Raw genomic sequence first — 16,934 nt, forward strand, 5'->3', positions numbered from 1 at the left:
GCTTCCTGGGGCTCATGATGCTGCCAGCAACTGGAAACAGTCAGGTCCTGGTAAGGGCCTGGCAGCTGATGACCCCGAGACAGGAAGGTGTGGGCTCAGACAGCAGGGGAAAAGGCATGTATGGGTCTTAAATATAACATGAGGCCATCGTTTCCTGGAGTAATTGTGTTCTGCCTCTCGAGAGGCAGCTGAAACTAGGAACTAGCCAAGATGGGGCCCTCCTGGAAGTCCTAGCAACACAATTGTTTCCATGATGAAAATTCAAATTGTATATTTTTACATTTAAAAAAAAAAAAACAAGCACTCCAAGGTCATACTTTGGCCGTGAGCCTCCTGGAACCAGGCCTGTTTGTTCTTCTTCAATGCGACTGAGTATTGAGGGCTAAAGATTGGCTAGAAACAGTCACCAGGAAGTCCCCCTGATGATGGCTGAGACATAGGCCATAGGTGATAGTCAGCCACCCCTGCTTTGGATAGCTCACATTTACCACGGGAAACTCATAGACTAATGTATGGACGTGTCCAGCACCAAGCCAGGGTACAGAGAAACGCATGGGTCAGTAGGTAAGAGGACTTGTAAGCATGAGGACCTGAGTTAAGATCCCCGGAGCTCTTGTAAAAACCAGGCGTGATGTGTATCATCTCCGCACTGTCGGGGTAGGGACTAGAACTTGCTAGCTGCCTGCCTAGCTCCAAGTTCAGTGGGAAACTCTGTCTCTAAAGGAAGAAGGTGAATAATGGCACAGTAGGACTCCTGATGTCCTTCTCTGGCCTCTGGTGCCTGCACCCAAATACACACGCACACAGACATTGCACACACACACACACACCTCACACACCCATAGACACAGATGCACACACATACACACACATGCAAACGTGCACACAAAACAATTGCTGATATGCACACATCTGTGTACCTGCTACCAACACTCCTGTTCTTGTCTCCTCCTCCTTCTTCCTTCCTCTTTAACGTCTTCTCCCTTTTTTGCCCCCACCCCATTAAAATGGCATCTTAGCCCAGAGTGATGGAGAGGACACATACTTAGAGTCAGTGGACAAAATCAGGCCAGGAATCCAGGGCCTGGATCTCTCCAGTGAGTTGAAAGTTCCATCACCCCCCTGCAAAGAGATGTCTGAAGAAACTGAGGGACCACACACGGGGCCTCCACCTCCCCTTCCTCCTTTCCCTATTCCTTCCTGGCTCTGCTGGGTGGGGAGATATTGGAGAGCAATGGCCCTTTCCCACCCCCTAGTCTCATTCTTGCATGTGCGTCCCCCGGTTCCTCTCACCACTCTCCAGGGAGTGTGGCCTCATGGTCAGGCCATTGTGTTGACAAGGCTGAGCCTTCTGGCCACCAAAGTCGTGTGCTCTCGGAGTCTGTTGTCAATCTGACGGCTGCAGCTGTGTATCCCCAGGGTCTGCTCTTGATGAAAGGGTAGGGCATGGACGCTGGGTGTGGGAGGGTGCCAGGAGCCAACTGACCTTCCCAACGGCTCTCCTCTGGGTGGCACTTGGGCAGCTGGGCCTTGGAGGGCCAGCATGGAGAGATCCAGGCTCCCCCAGCAAGGGCAGCACTGTACTAAGCCAATTACATTAAGATGGTCAGATTTCATGGAACACAACTCTGGGGCTGTCTATGAAGACTTTTCCAGAAAGGCTCACCTGAGGTGGGAAGACTTCCCTGAATATGGGTGGCGCCACCTCATGAGTTAAGGTCCCAGACTTAGTCAGAAGAAATTAGGAGAGCCGGGTGGTGCACACCTTTAATCCCAGCACTCGGGAGGCAGAGGCGGGAGGACCTCTGTGAGTTTGGGACCAGCCTGGGCTACAGAGTAAGTTCCAAGACCGCCAGAGCTGGGAAACCCTGTCTCGAAAAACCAGAAACAGAAATTGAAGCCAGCCTGGTCTACAGAATGAGTTCCAGAACAGTCAAATCTATTACACAGAGAAACCCTGTGTCAAAAAACAAAACAAAACAAAAAGTAAATAAAGGAAGGAAGGAAGAAGAAAGTGAGTTGAGATAGTATGATCTCTCTGCCCAGATACAGTGTGACCAGTCCTGTATCTGTCATTCCTTCTGCCACAGCCATGCACTCTTGATCCCATGATGGAATGATGGCATCCAACTGTGCTCAGAACAACCCTTTTCTCCCATAAGTTGCTTTTGGCAGGTATTTTGTCAGTCACAAGATAGTAATTAAGGCATAACCCTGTCTTACAAAGGAGCCCAGGATCTCAGGACTCGGACGTGCTGTTCTCGGGCTGTACGTTTAAACTTCTGCTGTAGAGCCAGCATGGTTAGCTTCACAGATGTGCCCGCGGTCACCATGTGGCAGTTCTGAATAACCAGGAGCCTTTTGGATTGGTGCTGGGATCTGAGTTTGTGTATGTGTGTGTTCATGTATGAGAATGTTACAGGTCAGTGCACGTAAGCTCTGAGTGTGTGTGTGTGTGTGTGTGTTCGTGTATGTGAATGTTGCATGTCAATGCATGTGAGCTCCGAGTGCATGCGCATGTGTGTTCATGTATGGGAACGCTGCATGCCAGTGCACCTGTGTGAAGTCAGCGCCTTAGGGGCTGGTGCTCACCCTCCCTGCTGTGTAACAGGGTCTCTAATGTCTTCCAGCCTCCTCTGCCTCTCAACTCCCCAGAGGAATGCTGGCATTACAGAGACATGTGTTACAATCCTAGCTTTTGGGTGGGCCCTGGGGATTCCCATGCAGGTCCTTACACTTGCGTGGCAAGCACTCTCACTACAGAGCCTAGTTTGTGTCTTTCTCAGGGCAGTGTCATTGTGAGAGACACCAAGCCCCCGTGAGGACACAGTAGAGCACTTGCCTATCATGCCAGACACTGGATCGCCAGCTCTGCATGAGCTGGGCATGGTGCAATTCCAGTCCTGAGGTGGACCCAGTGACATTCAAGGCCAGCCTGGGCTACACGAGACCCGGCTCCCCCACTCCATCCCACCCCTCCACCAAAATTCTTCTAGATCTATGCCAAGTGTAGACTTGTGAACTAGCTCATGGAGAAAAAGCATGCTTGGGTTAGGGCTGAGTGTTAGAAACAGCAACCATAAAACAAGCAGAGCATTAAAGACAAAAGAAATACAACAGATGAGGAAAAGGAATACACAGTTCACATCAGCTTTGGAAGTTCGGAGGGACAACGGATTTCAGGATTGGTCTGACCTGGTCAAGGTGGCTTCTAGAATCTCTCTTGACTATATATTTTTCAGAAAGAGAGAGAGGAAAATAGAGAGAAGAAAAAGAGGAGAGAAAGACGAAGGGAGGAGAGGGGAAGAAAGGGGAGGAGAAACTCTCCCAATCAAAGCAGTAGTCTCAATTCACTGCGCATGGACAGCATGCCCATTTAATGTGGGCAAGGGATGGACCATGCTGGTGGTTTAAGTGGAACAGGATCCATGACTACCTGAAGCTGGGGCCAAGGTCACTATGTCACCCGCGGGAAAGTTAAGAAACATGCCCTGTGGTCCCTGACTCTCCATCCCAAGCTGGGCTGCAGTTCCCGAAAGACCCGTCCCTTGTACCATTGGAGCTATGGTCCCTAGATTGTGATATGGGTGTTGGCATGTTTGTCTGCTAGAGGGTGATGGAAGCAAGGATCATGTCTTAGGTCCCCTGGGTTCTCGGAGTCATGGGGCTTTCCTAAGGACTAGATCGTAACAGGCCCTTAGTCAGTACCCACTGGGCAAGAGAACCTGGACAGAGAACATAAAACGGATGTCCTTCTGCCCAAAGAGGCCCTAACAACTTCCGGCTAGTTCTGGAATATGTATGCATTCTTTTCCTCCCGTGGTTTCTAATTTGAGAGGCTTGGCACATTAACTCCCCACAGACTGGGACCAAGAGACCGGATTCCGGGAAATGGGTTCTAGGCGCCTTTTGTTTCACTTCCTGCATGAGACAAGGAGAACAGAGGTGGACAACATCCTCCAGATGCCCCACTCCCCTCCGAGCAGGGAGACATAAATGGCATCGCTCTTAGGTCAGCCACCGTATCCACACCCCCAGGATATAGAAACAGCCACAGGAAACTCAGCACCTCATAGGGTGTACCTTCATGTCACAGCTTCAACTCTAGGGCTAAAAGTGGCCTTGGGCATTGTGTGTGTGTGTGTGTGTGTGTGTGTGTGTGCGTGCGCGTGCATGCGTGGGAGGGGGAAGCGCGCATGCATGTGCATACATGTGCTTGTGCATGTGTGAGTACATGTGTGTATGCGTGTGTGTGCATGTGTGTGTACATGCATGTGTGCATGTGTGCGTGTGTAAAAGGTTCTTCCTGCTGGAGGAGTCCCAGGGAAGCAGGAACCCATCACACTCTGTTCCAGGAGGCCTTTGGGTCTCCGGACCACAGAGGCAGCTGTTTGGCCAAACCTCATCAGCTTGTCCGTTACCATCTTTGTTTAATCTCTGGAGTTCCCAGGAGCTCCACAGCTCCTTCCCCCAGCTGGACCACCTCACCACGCCTGCCCCAGGGCTCCTGAGTATACAAAGCTTCCCAGCGTCCACCCACCCATTGAGCAGGACCTAAAAATACCCACGAGGGAATACTTAGTCACGTGTGCAGGGGACCTGTAAGGGGGCCACTTCCCAGACTCCTCCTCACAGAGCAGCTGTGTAAACCCTCCCCGACTGGGGCGGCTGCTGAAAACTGGGTCAGAGTATAAAAAATTTTGAGGTACTGGGCAGAGACGGCACAGGCCGGCAGGAGGCTCAGTAAGAGCTGAGCCCTAAGAGTTTGAGAACGGCTTCATGCCTGGAGGTGGGGCTGCTTCTAACCTTTTCTATGGGCAGGAGAAAATGGAAGGAAAAAAAAAATGGGTATTTCACATGCCAGCCAAAGTTGGGGTCTGGAGTGTCCCCCAAGGGCCCAGGAGCTAAAGGTTTTGTCCCCACTCTATTAAATCTTCAGGAGTTGGGACCTACTGGAAAGAAGGTGGGTCAGCGGGGATCCCCCCCCCGTCTCTCCTCCCACTCACCACCGTGCAGTGGGCAGCTCCTGGGACCTGACCTCCTGGTCCCATCATGTTCTTTTCCACAGGCCACATCAACAAGTCAAGCGGCCACTGGGGAAACCATGAGCCACGGCTAACTCTTCCTCCTCAAACGGAGAGCTGAGGGACACAGCCAGCAAGGCGGTAGGGAGGCCTGCATTCCTGAAGCCCTTAAGGGGCACCACTGCCTGGAGGGGTGGAGGAGAGAGAGGGGCCTGCGATATGTCACTCGGGAAACACGGCGTAGTATATAAATGATTCTTACAAATATAAAATGAAGTTGGAAAACAGACTGGCCAAAAGAATAAGAAAGAGGAGGAAGGAGGGAGGAGAAAGAAAGGGAGGGAGGGAGAGAGGGAGGGGAGGGAAGGAGGAATTGCCAATGTATCAAAGCTGGCAAGACACAAGTTGCTTCAAGGTTAGACCACTTCTCTGCCTTCACTACGTTCCCAAGCCCTCTCCATGTGGCTCAGCTAAGGAGCAGCATTTCTAGCTGGTCCTCGAGATAGAGATGTTCTGTGTGACCCAGTTTTAGGCTGGAATCCTGGAGTGGACAGCAACCAGTGCTCACCCCACATCCACCCTGGATAGACCTCAAGGGGTCTAGACTGACCTGGCTTACCTGCAAATCTGAGGGGAGTGGGGACAGGACCCCCAGGGAGTCTAGTCTGTCATGTGTTCACAAGGAACTCAAGAGCCCGCACTAACATCCCTTCCTGGCCTGCAGGCCAGTTTCCATGGTGACAGAGACTCTCAAGCTTTGTAATACAAGAAGGAAAATGGACCACAAGTCCCTGGGAGCCCAGCAAGCTCTCCTGGCCCTCCCTGCCCCCCTCTGTCTGCAGTGGTGCATGTTTCCTCGCCCCTTGACTGATCTAGCTGGCAGGAGAGGGCGAAAGGAATCCTTAATGACTCTCCTGCCTTCATTCATTACTGTAATGGCTTCAACTTGGGGGACAGAGGGCTGCCATGGGCTTAAGATGTTTTCATGTCCACAAACACATTCCCTGCTTGGCAGGGAAAGAGGAGGTCTGGTTTAGGTTTGCATTGTGGAGTGGTTTATAAAGACGCTAGCACTAGGAACTCTCCCGCCAAGACTTCGCCTTCTTGCACCCCTACCTCTCCCTCTGGGCTCCCCCAGTCCCTCTGCCTCACCTCTTCCCCTTTCCTAGTACCTCTCTTTGGGCTGGGCTTGCTTCCCTCTCTCCCCCACATCTACCTTCTCTCCAAAGTCATCAGAGCCTCCCAAGAAAATGGCTGCTGGCGGACACTCTAGGGGTTGTAGGTGAAGGATTCGTGCACTGAATCAAAGACCTCAAAGGGCATTCTGGGTAGAGAGGAGGGAAAGTGGGTTCACTCTGGCCTGTTGCTCTGAGGTCACCTGCCTGGCTAGCCTTTGAAGGTGCTGCATAACCAGTGCAGGACGAAAACACTGTGAAGAATTCCGTGTCCCTCCCTTGGCTAGCAGGCTACTCAAACCACTGACGGAAGAAACAACAACTTCCCCGGGAGCTTCATGCTGGAGAAGAACAGGCTGAAGCACGGTGTAGCCAGAAGAGGAACCCTGCCCTCAGGAGCAATCACACAGAGTTCTAAGAACTTGGCAGCCCACCCTGCAAGAGAGACTAGAGAAGAAACAAGGATAGGCCAGCGACGGGCAGGACCACACACCCTGGCCAGGACGGCTCTGCTCTGCACGCCTCTACTGCTCTAGTTAAACTGAAACATCGTGCTATTATTCCACGTGTGGACTCGGGGGGGGGGGGGGGCGGTCAGAGGACCTCTTCGTCTGTTTCCTTTCGGTGTGGCCATGTTGCACACATCTCCTTTCTCTGCTTTTTTTAGTGCTTGTCTTCAGACCAGCCTCTGGATGGGGGAGCAAGGCCTAGCTTGTTAGGGCTGCCAGTGTGCAGGCTCTGGCCCTAAAACTACAGTAGCACTCTGTAGAAGGGGAGACGTTACCAAGGAAACCTTGTGCTAACAAAACACGTTGGGGCCCTTGTGGCTGGGAGAGGTGTCCAGGTTTATTGTGATTGAAAAAGAATCATTTGGGCTCTAGGGTCCCAAAAAGGTGTTGAAATATAGAAAAACAAAAACAAAACAAAAAACAAAAACAAACAAAAAAAAAAACCCAGTGCCACAAATCACTCCTCAATGAGGTGAGTCTCCACGGCAACCTGCCCGGGGCTGAACACCAGGAGGCAGGAGATGCATGGTCACCATGGAAACCACATCCTAGAAACCCACTGGTATTGGTTTGCCACACTGTGAATGAGGTATTAGGGATGGAGATAGACCTGCAGGATCCCTGGGGGTATGGGGAGGGAGCTAGAGTAAAGAAAGGTGTGGGAAGAAGAGGGAAGGGAAGAGGGTGGGGGAGAATGTGGGGAAGAGAGAGATGGGAGAAAGGAGGGGGAGGAGAGAAAGGTCCAAGGACAGTCTCTCTGAAGCTGTGTGAGGAGTCAGGGAATGTACCAGGAGCTAGGATGAGAGAGAGGAAGATGCTGGCCTGGAGTCCAGAAAAAGGATTAGCAGTTGTAGCTAGGTGCCACCATATTCCAATCTCTCTCAGCCACTCACTCAATACAAGTAATACTCCGTTATGGCTCCACTGATGACAAACGTCGGAAGAGTTTGGAATCATAGCAAGTCTATTTAGGACTCCTAGGTTCGCCTATGATCCTGAGTGCTCAAGCACAAGGTACAAGTTCGTCCCCAAAACCTGTCTCTGGCCCTAATTACTCTGAGATGCCAATTAACTAGACATTTTTCCTAGACACTTAGTAGCAACTGGGTACTTAGCGCCACCTCCTGGTGGTCCCTGGAAGCAAGGCAGCAGCGACCAGAATTAGTAAATCCCAGCGGTGCTTCAGACAAAAATCTAACTCTTCAAGCAGGTGTTGAAATAGAACCCATTTCCAATCACTCTCCTGGTGTCCTGGGGACCAAGTGAGTTCTAGCATAGAACGAGCCACAGAACACAGCCTGTCCACATCATCAATCAGCCATGTGACCTCAACCATCCAATGGGCTACAACGCATGCCCATGACATGGATTTGTGTGAAATTTCCTATTGAGGTTCTTGATTGCTTGCACATCAAGCACCAGCCCTGTCCTGGAGCATTCTATTAAATCTGAGGAGAGATAACATCCCAGAAACACAGCATCTATGACTTTCAGCATCCGTGTGATTTAAGGCAACCTGGTGCAGAAGGGTCCACCTTCCACTAGCCAAGCAGCAGGAGCCAGGCCCAGCACACACCACTCTGCAAACGAGCCCTGGCCACAGTCCGCTGCGGCCAGCCTGCCCTCCTCAAGGCTCCTAGCCATATGTCGGAGGAGGATAGGTGGGGACCAAGGCTTGCCCTGTGAGGACTGGCCTCATCATAGGGAGGACTCCACTGTGAACAGACACTCAAAATGCAGGGGTGTCTGCCCTTTCTGAAGCTGACCCTGGGTGTTCCCTCCACCTGTGATTCTATTGAGTACTTACTGTATACACTGTACTATACAGCAGGACCAGAATGTTGGAGAATATGGGTTAGATGCTATACCTCATGGAGTATCTAGTCTCAGAGCGACTTTGGAGATGGACAGACATCAAACTGATGTCTCACAGGACAAAGTTGCCAAAGGACCATGTGACCAGGAAGGAGTGGGCCTGAGGGGTTAGAGGATAATCTTTGCCTACCTTCCTTCCTGCTGGTACCAAGGGCACGATGCTGGTGTTTTGCAGTTATTCTGGAGTCTGAGGCAAAGCTGATGGGTGAGAAGGGCCTTCACCCCTGGGGACTGCATTGTCCACTCGTGGCTTTTATGATGATAGAGGGGACACTTATTCTGTCTTAAGAACTTTGGTTTTGGTCGGACAATGGTGATGCATGCCTTTAATTCCAGAACTTGGGAGGCAGAGGCAGGTGGATCTTTGTGAGTTCGAGGCCAGCCTGGTCCTCAGAGCAAGTCCCAGGGCAGCTAGGACTGTTATACAGGGAAATTCTGTCTCAAAAAAGAAAGAAAGAAAGAAAGAAAGAAAGAAAGAAAGAAAGAAAGAAAGAAAGAAAGAAAGAAAGAGAGAAAGAAGAATGAAAGAAAAAAGAATGAAAGAGGAAAAAGAACTTTGTCTTTGATGTTGTTTCTTTGTCCTCCAGAAGCTCTGGAGTTAGTAAGGATCAGGCTGTCTCCTCATTAGACTGGAGGAATGTGGGTGGGAGGAGTCTCACCTGGATTTAGTTGAATCCACTTGAAGGAATTAGCCGAAGTCAAAAGAATGGCTGACTAAATCAAGCTAGAGATGAATATGGAGCGCTGAGCTGGGAACGATCTTGGAGGCTGTCTGTAGGCACAGCTTCAGCAGACACAATCGATCAACTCATCGGGGAAGGACGGGCCTGAGAGAAGGGGCTCAAAGCCGGGGTGAGCCTCCACAGCAGAGGCTCCTCAAGTCCAGCCCTCAGCTGACCCTGGCCATAATGAAGACCTCAGAGTTGGCGACCAAGGGATCTGACTTGACATCTACCTCTGACCAGCTAAGATGGCTCTGGCGAGCTTCCTGGCACCTTTGGGTCTTAGTTTACTAAAGGAACAATGGCAATGCATGAAACAATGTGAAGACAATACTCCTCCTGGCACCCGTGTGTTATCCGGTCCCTTGATGACAATTTCCAGATTTTAGCCACTTTCTCAGAACAAGGTGGTTCCCCAGAACCAGCTGAGCTCCAAAGTGCAAGAAAAACACCAGTCCCAAACTGAAGGAGGGTTTTACCCGGGCAATTGTCTTTGGGTATGTGAGCGAGTATGCAGGCAGGGGTGTGTGCGTGTGTGTGTGTGTGTGTGTGTGTGCATGCACATGAGGGCACAGCAGGGTGTTAGTGGTGCAGAGGACAACCTCACCTTTCTCACACGCCATCCACATTTGTGGTTTTGAGACAGCGTCTCTCACCGGTCTAGAATGTGACTGGCTGCCCAGTGAGCCCCAGCGATGTCTGTCTCTGACTCCTAGCATGGGTTTACAAACATGTACACCATGTCTGGCTTTGTGTGTATGCTGGAGAGGGAGGGGTCTAGCGATCAAACCCAGATTGTAAAGCAATTGCCTGCCTGCCTGCCTGTGACATTTCTCCACCCCAGGCAAATTTCTTAACAGCAATATATGGACAGGGAGTACTTCTTAACAACAATACACGGACAGGTTGGGACATTTTTCCTGGTTGCTTTTTCCCCCTACTGGAATTTCAAAAGCAAATTGCATCCTAAATATTCCTGACAGTCGGCAGCTTTCACTTGAGTGCAAACCACAGTGCCACCATGCCACACCCCAGCCTCCTTACACACTCCTCACTGAGCCTGACACCTGCTCCGGGAGATCCCTTCTCCTCCACTTAGACAGGGCAACTGGGACACAACTGCCCAAAGATGGGCAAGCGGGAGATCTGCCTGACTTGCCTTGTGAAAAAGACAAGCCCCATGTGAGAAGGGATAGCTAAGCCCCACACATCACATTCATTAAAAGAACCCACTGGGCACCGGGCCTTAGAGCAAGGCTAGGAGGGTGTGAGAGGGGCTGGTGGTCAATTTCTGGGTTGTCTGGGATAGATTTGGCCATCCCCACTTACAGAAAACACAACCCCAGAAAACCACCAAGCCCCCCCGCCCGGCGGGTCACTTCATATGACAGTAGAACTGTGGGCTAGAAATAACCAAGATTGTAAAATCCCACAGAAAGAAGCCATGACTCATTCTCCTCTGGGGGTCCCCAACGGCACCCCACCCTCAGGCTCCCTGATTCAGTGTACTGAGTGAGGGCAGCTGGTCGGTATCCGGTTGTATCCATCTGGTTTTCCTCTCCGATGCCTCCGTCCCACCTGTGAAAAGGGAAAGGTCCCCTTTCTTCCATGAAATAGCAGGCTTATGCCTCTTCCTGGCACAAGACTCAGACCAGGGTGAAGCCGCTGTAAATGAGTGTTAATAAAACAGGGGCGCTTGCCACCAGGAATCTCCCCGAGGAGACCAATGCTTCTGCCAGACTTTCCACCAGGTGGCGCTATGAGACAACTTTCAAAACACGGTCTTTGGGCCAGGCTTGCGCTCTCTTCCAGGTGGTACAGAGGGGCTCGATCATGGGTTCAGACCTCAGAACTCAAGGCTGGGTAACATTTCATGACTTCCCTTCACCTTAACCTAAGTGCTCATCGGAACAAGGTGGCAGAGGAAGCGGGCACAGACACTGACTGTGCCAAACCGGAAACAACCACCGACTGAGCTCTACCATGGGCAAGAACAGTCCAGTCCGGGCCAACACATTCGGGCCTCAGCTGAAAGGGCCTTTGGGACAATCTGGCCGAGCCTTCCCTGCTGCATTGGTCAGTGGTGGAGGGAGGTCCACGGGGAGCAACAAACCCTCGGGTGAGGCCCCCTACTGGTGAAGGTGAGATTGCCGCCTCTTAGCTGCTTAGGGGACAATCAAATAGGCCTGAGGATGGTTTTGCAGGCTGTTTCCCCTCAGCTTTTGCTGGGACATGGAAGATGTTTCCAGAAAATTTGTGAAGATTAGAGGCCGGGACTAAGTTTAAATCCTTCACTGAGCTACAGGCCTCGAAGCAGGCATTTCTGCTGTGACCTATACCCAGCTCAGGGTTAGGGCTCCTTTTGGAGTCTATGGGGATAGTTCTCCCAAGAACAAATACTGTGGAGGCCAAAAGAGGGTGACAACTCACCCCAGGCCAAAATCGTATAGAATTAAGTTCTTTACTATAAAATGTGCCTGGGACGGATGTTCAGGAAAAGAACTACAGGCGGGAAATTTGTTTAACTTGCTGTGGCATTAAAAAAAACAAAAACAAAAAACTAAAAATTCAAATAGTCATGCTTGTTTATATTGGCTTAAATTCTAAGAAACTGGGCCTGGTGGTGGATGCTTGCAATCCTAGGTCCTTGAGAGGCTGAGGTAGGTGGCTCATAAGTTCAAGGCCTGCCTGGGCTACAGAGTGAGTTCAAAGCTAGCATGGACAGCTTATGAAAAGTCAATGAAGAGGACTGTGGATGGAGCTCAGCATTAGAGTCTGTGCCTAGCATGTGCAAGACCCTGGACCTAATCACCAGAACCACCCAAAAACACCAATCAATCAATCACTCATCAATCAATGAGCCCTGTATGTCATCCCATGCCTATAATCCCTGCTACTTGGGAGGCTGAAGCAAGAGCACTGCACACTCAAGGCCAACCTGGGCTCTATGTAGGCCCTGGACCACACAACCCACCCTTCAAGGGGCAGGGTCCTGTGCCTGGGTCAGACTTGGGTTGTCTTAGCACTTCAGACACATGGCTGAAGCAAAGCAGACCAGAGTCAACGAGCCCAGAGCCCAAGGACACAGCCAGGCACCTCCAGCCCCGAATACCCTTTGCCCTGTGACCTCCCTGTAGTCAGACTGTGACTGCTGCCAGTTCCTCTGACTGGAACTGGCATCCCACTTGGAAGTGAGGGTCGCCTGCTGCCTCTGGGGCCCTTTTCTGGACCTCAAAGCCTGCTCACTTGTCTTCAATGAGGCACTGAATTCTCCTGCCTGGGTGTGCACTCTGGAAAGGGAACTGAATTCTAGAAAGGGAGGTTATATTCCCACAAAGGCCCTTTCCAATCTTTAAGCTCTACCGTGTTACACAAGGACTCTAATCCACATCTCGAAAGGTATTTCCTATATGGAACAAGTTCCACCACAGATCTGAAAGTGAACCCAAAGCCCCAGAGGAACAAGGTGGCTCAGGGGACCGACCGGGATGCGGGACAGGGAGGCTGCAGTGGCTGAGGAGTTGAGCCAGGCACCTGCCAGGCCAGGAGTAGCACTGTGAAGACCCCAAGCAGCCAGCAGCTGCACTCCTCCTCCACCAAGAACGCCCCTAAGTCTCCTCCCCGCATGCCCATGACTCAGAAAGCCTTTGGTGAAGGAACTCCGCCCTGACACAGGCTTCCAGTCCCAGTGGAGCAGTGGACACAGGGATCAAGGGCAGCTGTTCCAAGCAGGAGTGCGGGCTCAAGAGAAGAGAATGGAGCCATCTCTGCCCTGTTCTCCATGAGACCTGGCCACATACAGCCACCCCCAGGGACCTGGGAGGGTGAGCTTCCAAAGGTCTTCAGGCTTCACTTGGGAGACAGAGGCCGGTGGATCTCTGAGTTCAAGACCAGCCTGGTCTATAGAGCAAGTGCCAGGACAGCTAGAGTTACACAGAGAAACCCTGTCTCAACCCCCTATCCCCCAAAAAGAGTTCAAGAGCCAAACCCAAGGCCTCTTCTCTCAGGAAAAGATGTCTACCTCAACCCGACACCCACTAAGGTAGTTCCCTATGTGTTTCTGAGAGCCTCCAGTGGTTGGAGAAAACTAAGCAGCCCCTGGGGAGAACCCCTGAGCAGGAGACCCCAGACATGCAGTGCACCCCATTCTTTGACTCCTAATGTCTCCCCAGTCATTCTGGTCAAAGGATCGCTCCCCCAAAGCTGATCTTGGAGTTCAGTGTGTTAGAGTACCTAGAGCTTCCCCCAGCACTAGACAAGGGGTCCAGGCCTGTGCCTCATCTCCCAGCTCCCCATTCTGCTGAGAAAACCCTGACAATCACCAAGGTTAAAGGCCCCTGTCATGTCCTCCCCAAACCAAAAGTCCCCACCACCTCTTCAGTCTTCCAGACCATGCAGCTCTGAGTCACTCAGTGGCTTCTTAAAAGAGACTCAAATTTATTTATTGAAAATATCACAATAGCTGGGCAGGGTATCGCATGCCTTTAGTCCCAGCACTTGGAAGACAGAGACAAGAGGAGCTCTGTGAGTTCAAGGCCAGCCTGGTCTACACAGGATTCCAGGCCAGCAAGGGCTACATAGTTAAGACCTTGTCTCAAAACCACACACCCCCCCCCCAAAAAAAGAAAGAAAATAGTCACAATAAACAGAACGCCAATACTCTTCCTCATCAATAAGAGTCGCTAATCAAAAGACACCGTTAGAACAAAGGAATGTTATAAAAATCTGGACAATTCCGAGCTGCTCTGAGCTCCAGTTCTGCTCCTGCTGGGGGACTTATGTTCTGGGAGACTACAACATACTAAGCCTGTCTTACCCTGGGCTTGTGCTTCTTAGTGGAGGCCCTATGCCCCTAAAAGCCTTCCAAGAAAACCAGAGTACTCTGTATTTTTGGCGATGCTGGTCTGGAGTCCCTCTATCTCCTATTTAACAGACAGTGGGGCAATTCACTCCTGTGGTCCTATCTTGGATCATACCTTCTGAGCACTCGCATGCTCCCTCCCCCTGTCCCCCGGCTCACACCAAAGCCCAGCCACTCCTAATGAGACGCCCAGAGGTCACCGCTGGCTCAGGTGGGACACCAGGTAGACCAGGCCCACTAACAGGAGGCCGCGAACCCCAAGCATCATGAGCAGGAAAAGCAAGAGAATGGAGGTCACAGGCTCCACCACGTGGTTCCCGAGATGCCACTGGGGGAAGCCCATGTTCACCAGCTGCCGGTTCAGGTCATTGAAGGGAGACTGGGCGGCACCCAGCCTGGCACCTGCCTGCTGCTGACGGGGTCCAGGGCCCCCTGGAGGTCCACCATGACCTCTGTTGAGAAAGCCCTGGAAGATGAAGACAGACAAATGAATCCAGAGGAAGTGCTCTGGGAACTGAAGCTCCAGCCAGGAGACTCGGGATGGGTCCCGCCCTCCCCCTTGGCCATTCTACAACAGGGCTTCCTTCCTAGGAACAACCAGTCACAGGATCTCAGAGCATAAAGAATTGCAGCCTGGGGCTGGAGAGATGGCTCAGAGGTTAAGAGCATTGCCTGCTCTTTCAAAGGTCCTGAGTTCAAGTCCCAGCAACCACATGGTGGCTCACAACCATCTGTAATGAGGTCTGGTGCCCTCTTCTGGCCTGCAGGCATACATGCAGACCGAATATTGTATACATAATAAATAAATTAATATATAAAAAAGAATTGCATGCTATGTTCCCATCACCTTCCCGTCACCTGGCCCGGGACAAGGAGGCCAGGACCAAGAGAAGAGGAATGATGTGTGCCCAGTGGACACCTTTTAGGTCCACATCCTTTCCATAAAATATTCTGAAGCCAACCATTCATCGCTATTATCCAGCTTTATCTCCATCCAAAACTTCTTGAGAGATGCTGGCTCCAGTGGGGTTTGCAAATCCCACCCTAAAGAGAGGGAGCTTGTAGGCTTGAGGCCTGGAGAAGGCTCCCTCCCCAGGAGGCAGGAGCCAGACATAAGTCGGTTCTTAATCTGCTAAGCACTCTCTGGAATATCAGTCTAGTGGTGGGTCGTGACCCCTTTTAGAGTCAAAGACCCTTCCTCAGGGGTCACCTAGGCCCATCAAAAAATTATAAATTACATTATAACGCATAACAGTGGCAAAATGACAGTTACGAAGTAGCAACGAAAATAATTTTATGGTTGGGGGTCACCACAACATGAGGATCCCATGAGAATCGCTGCTGTAGAAGGTGAGAAGCCAGCTTGAGACACTTGTGGGAGTTGGGGCCTGCAGCTACCCTTCTCTTCAGAATGGAGGCCTACCTGCCGAGGATTGCTACTTCTCTGTTGGGTGGTGGTCCTCACTCGGGGGTCGTCATCTTGGACAATCTCCCCATTGGCCAAGATCCTCACCATCCTCCTGGGAGCTGGGACTTCCTGTGGGGCTGGACCTGCAATGAAGGCATAGCCAGCCAGCGGGTGTTACCTCAGAAGTCCCCTCTGCAGTAGCCCTGACTGAGCTCTGTCTATGGAACCCTTTCTCCTGACCTCAAAAAGCCTGAGGCAGAATAGCTGAGAAGGAATGTTTTTCAGTGGTGGTCATACGGCGACCCACCCTCAGCAACTGCCTGGGGGGAGGGGGCGGGTCAGGAAGAAAGGGAGGGACGAGATGGAGGGAGTGTCCCAGGGGCCTGCGGGTGGCGCACCTGTAATCCATCCACCACCGCCAGAACTACGGGAGGTGGAGGCTGGGTGATCAGGGGTTAAAGGGCAGACTGACGTTTGGGGCTATGTGAAACCCTGCCTCAATCAAAGAAACAGGGCGGAAGGGAAGTACTTTGAATACTAAAAAGAAAAATAAATTGAGGGGGTTAGGGTGCAGTTCCTAGGGACCACCAAAAGAGTAAGCGCTGAGGATTTACCCTTACGTAGGTCTGCTCCCAGTTGGCAGAACACGGGGAAGGGCGGGCTTGTCCTGCACAGGGCACGGCCCCCACTGCCCCTCGCCTCCAGGGAGCACCAGTGTCCCTCTGCTAAAGGACAAGGCCCAATGCTCCCACACCACGGGGTGCGAACTGCAGCTGCGGCTCTGGGGAGCCCCAGCTCTGCAGCCCCCAAGGGTGACAGTGGGCCGGGCACTGTCAGCCGAGGAGAGCCCCGGCGCTCATCTGGACTCTCCTCGGGCCGGGACACCGAGGCAGGCTGGGCCCGGAGAGGGGCGCGGCGTGGACCCGCAGCATCGCGGTCCCGCGCGGCGTCCCGAGCTTTGTCATCCCGCAGGCTGGACCACCCGCGCCGCCGCAGTATCTCGGCCAGGCGTGGCTCCTGTCCCCACAGCGGTGGGGAGGGATCGGGACCCGGACCCGGCGCGAACACCCACCTGCGCGCACGGTTCGCGGGCCTCGGCGTCCACGGGCGGCCGCTTCTTCCCACCTGACCTCACAGGAAGCGCGCGCCGCAGGGGCGAGGTCCGGCACAGCGCCCCCTCTGCCGGCTGCCGGCGGGACTGCAGCTGCGGAACCGGGAGGAGGGAGGAGGAGGAGGAGGAAAGGAGGAGCAGCTTGATAGGGGAGGGAGGACTCCAGCGAAGAGATGAGGGGGCTGAGAAGGGATTGGAACAGGGAGTAGTCAGGGAATGGGGAGGAATACATGATGGGGTGGAGGAAAG

At 52.3% G+C, this 16,934-nt stretch overlaps 1 protein-coding gene across 2 annotated transcripts; it reads right to left on the reverse strand.

Moving 5' to 3' along the window:
• Positions 1–13,722: 13,722 nt before the first annotated feature.
• On the reverse strand, positions 13,723–16,734 carry Fam241b (family with sequence similarity 241 member B). Of its 2 annotated transcripts, none has more exons than XM_087898166.1 (3): positions 16,647–16,734; positions 15,590–15,717; positions 13,723–14,632 (listed from the first exon to the last, which is right to left on the reverse strand). In XM_087898166.1, the coding sequence occupies exons 2-3, from the start codon at positions 15,680–15,682 to the stop codon at positions 14,363–14,365; spliced, it is 363 nt and encodes a 120-aa protein (XP_087754292.1). In that variant the 5' UTR covers positions 15,683–15,717; positions 16,647–16,734; the 3' UTR covers positions 13,723–14,362. The 2 variants fall into 2 exon arrangements, with proteins under 2 accessions (XP_087754292.1, XP_087754293.1); XM_087898167.1 differs by lacking the exon at positions 16,647–16,734 and adding an exon at positions 16,189–16,610.
• Positions 16,735–16,934: the final 200 nt, after the last annotated feature.

This window comes from Myodes glareolus, chromosome 18 (assembly GCF_982192425.1).
Source record: "Myodes glareolus chromosome 18, mMyoGla1.1, whole genome shotgun sequence".
NCBI classification, from domain to species: Eukaryota; Metazoa; Chordata; class Mammalia; order Rodentia; family Cricetidae; genus Myodes; species Myodes glareolus.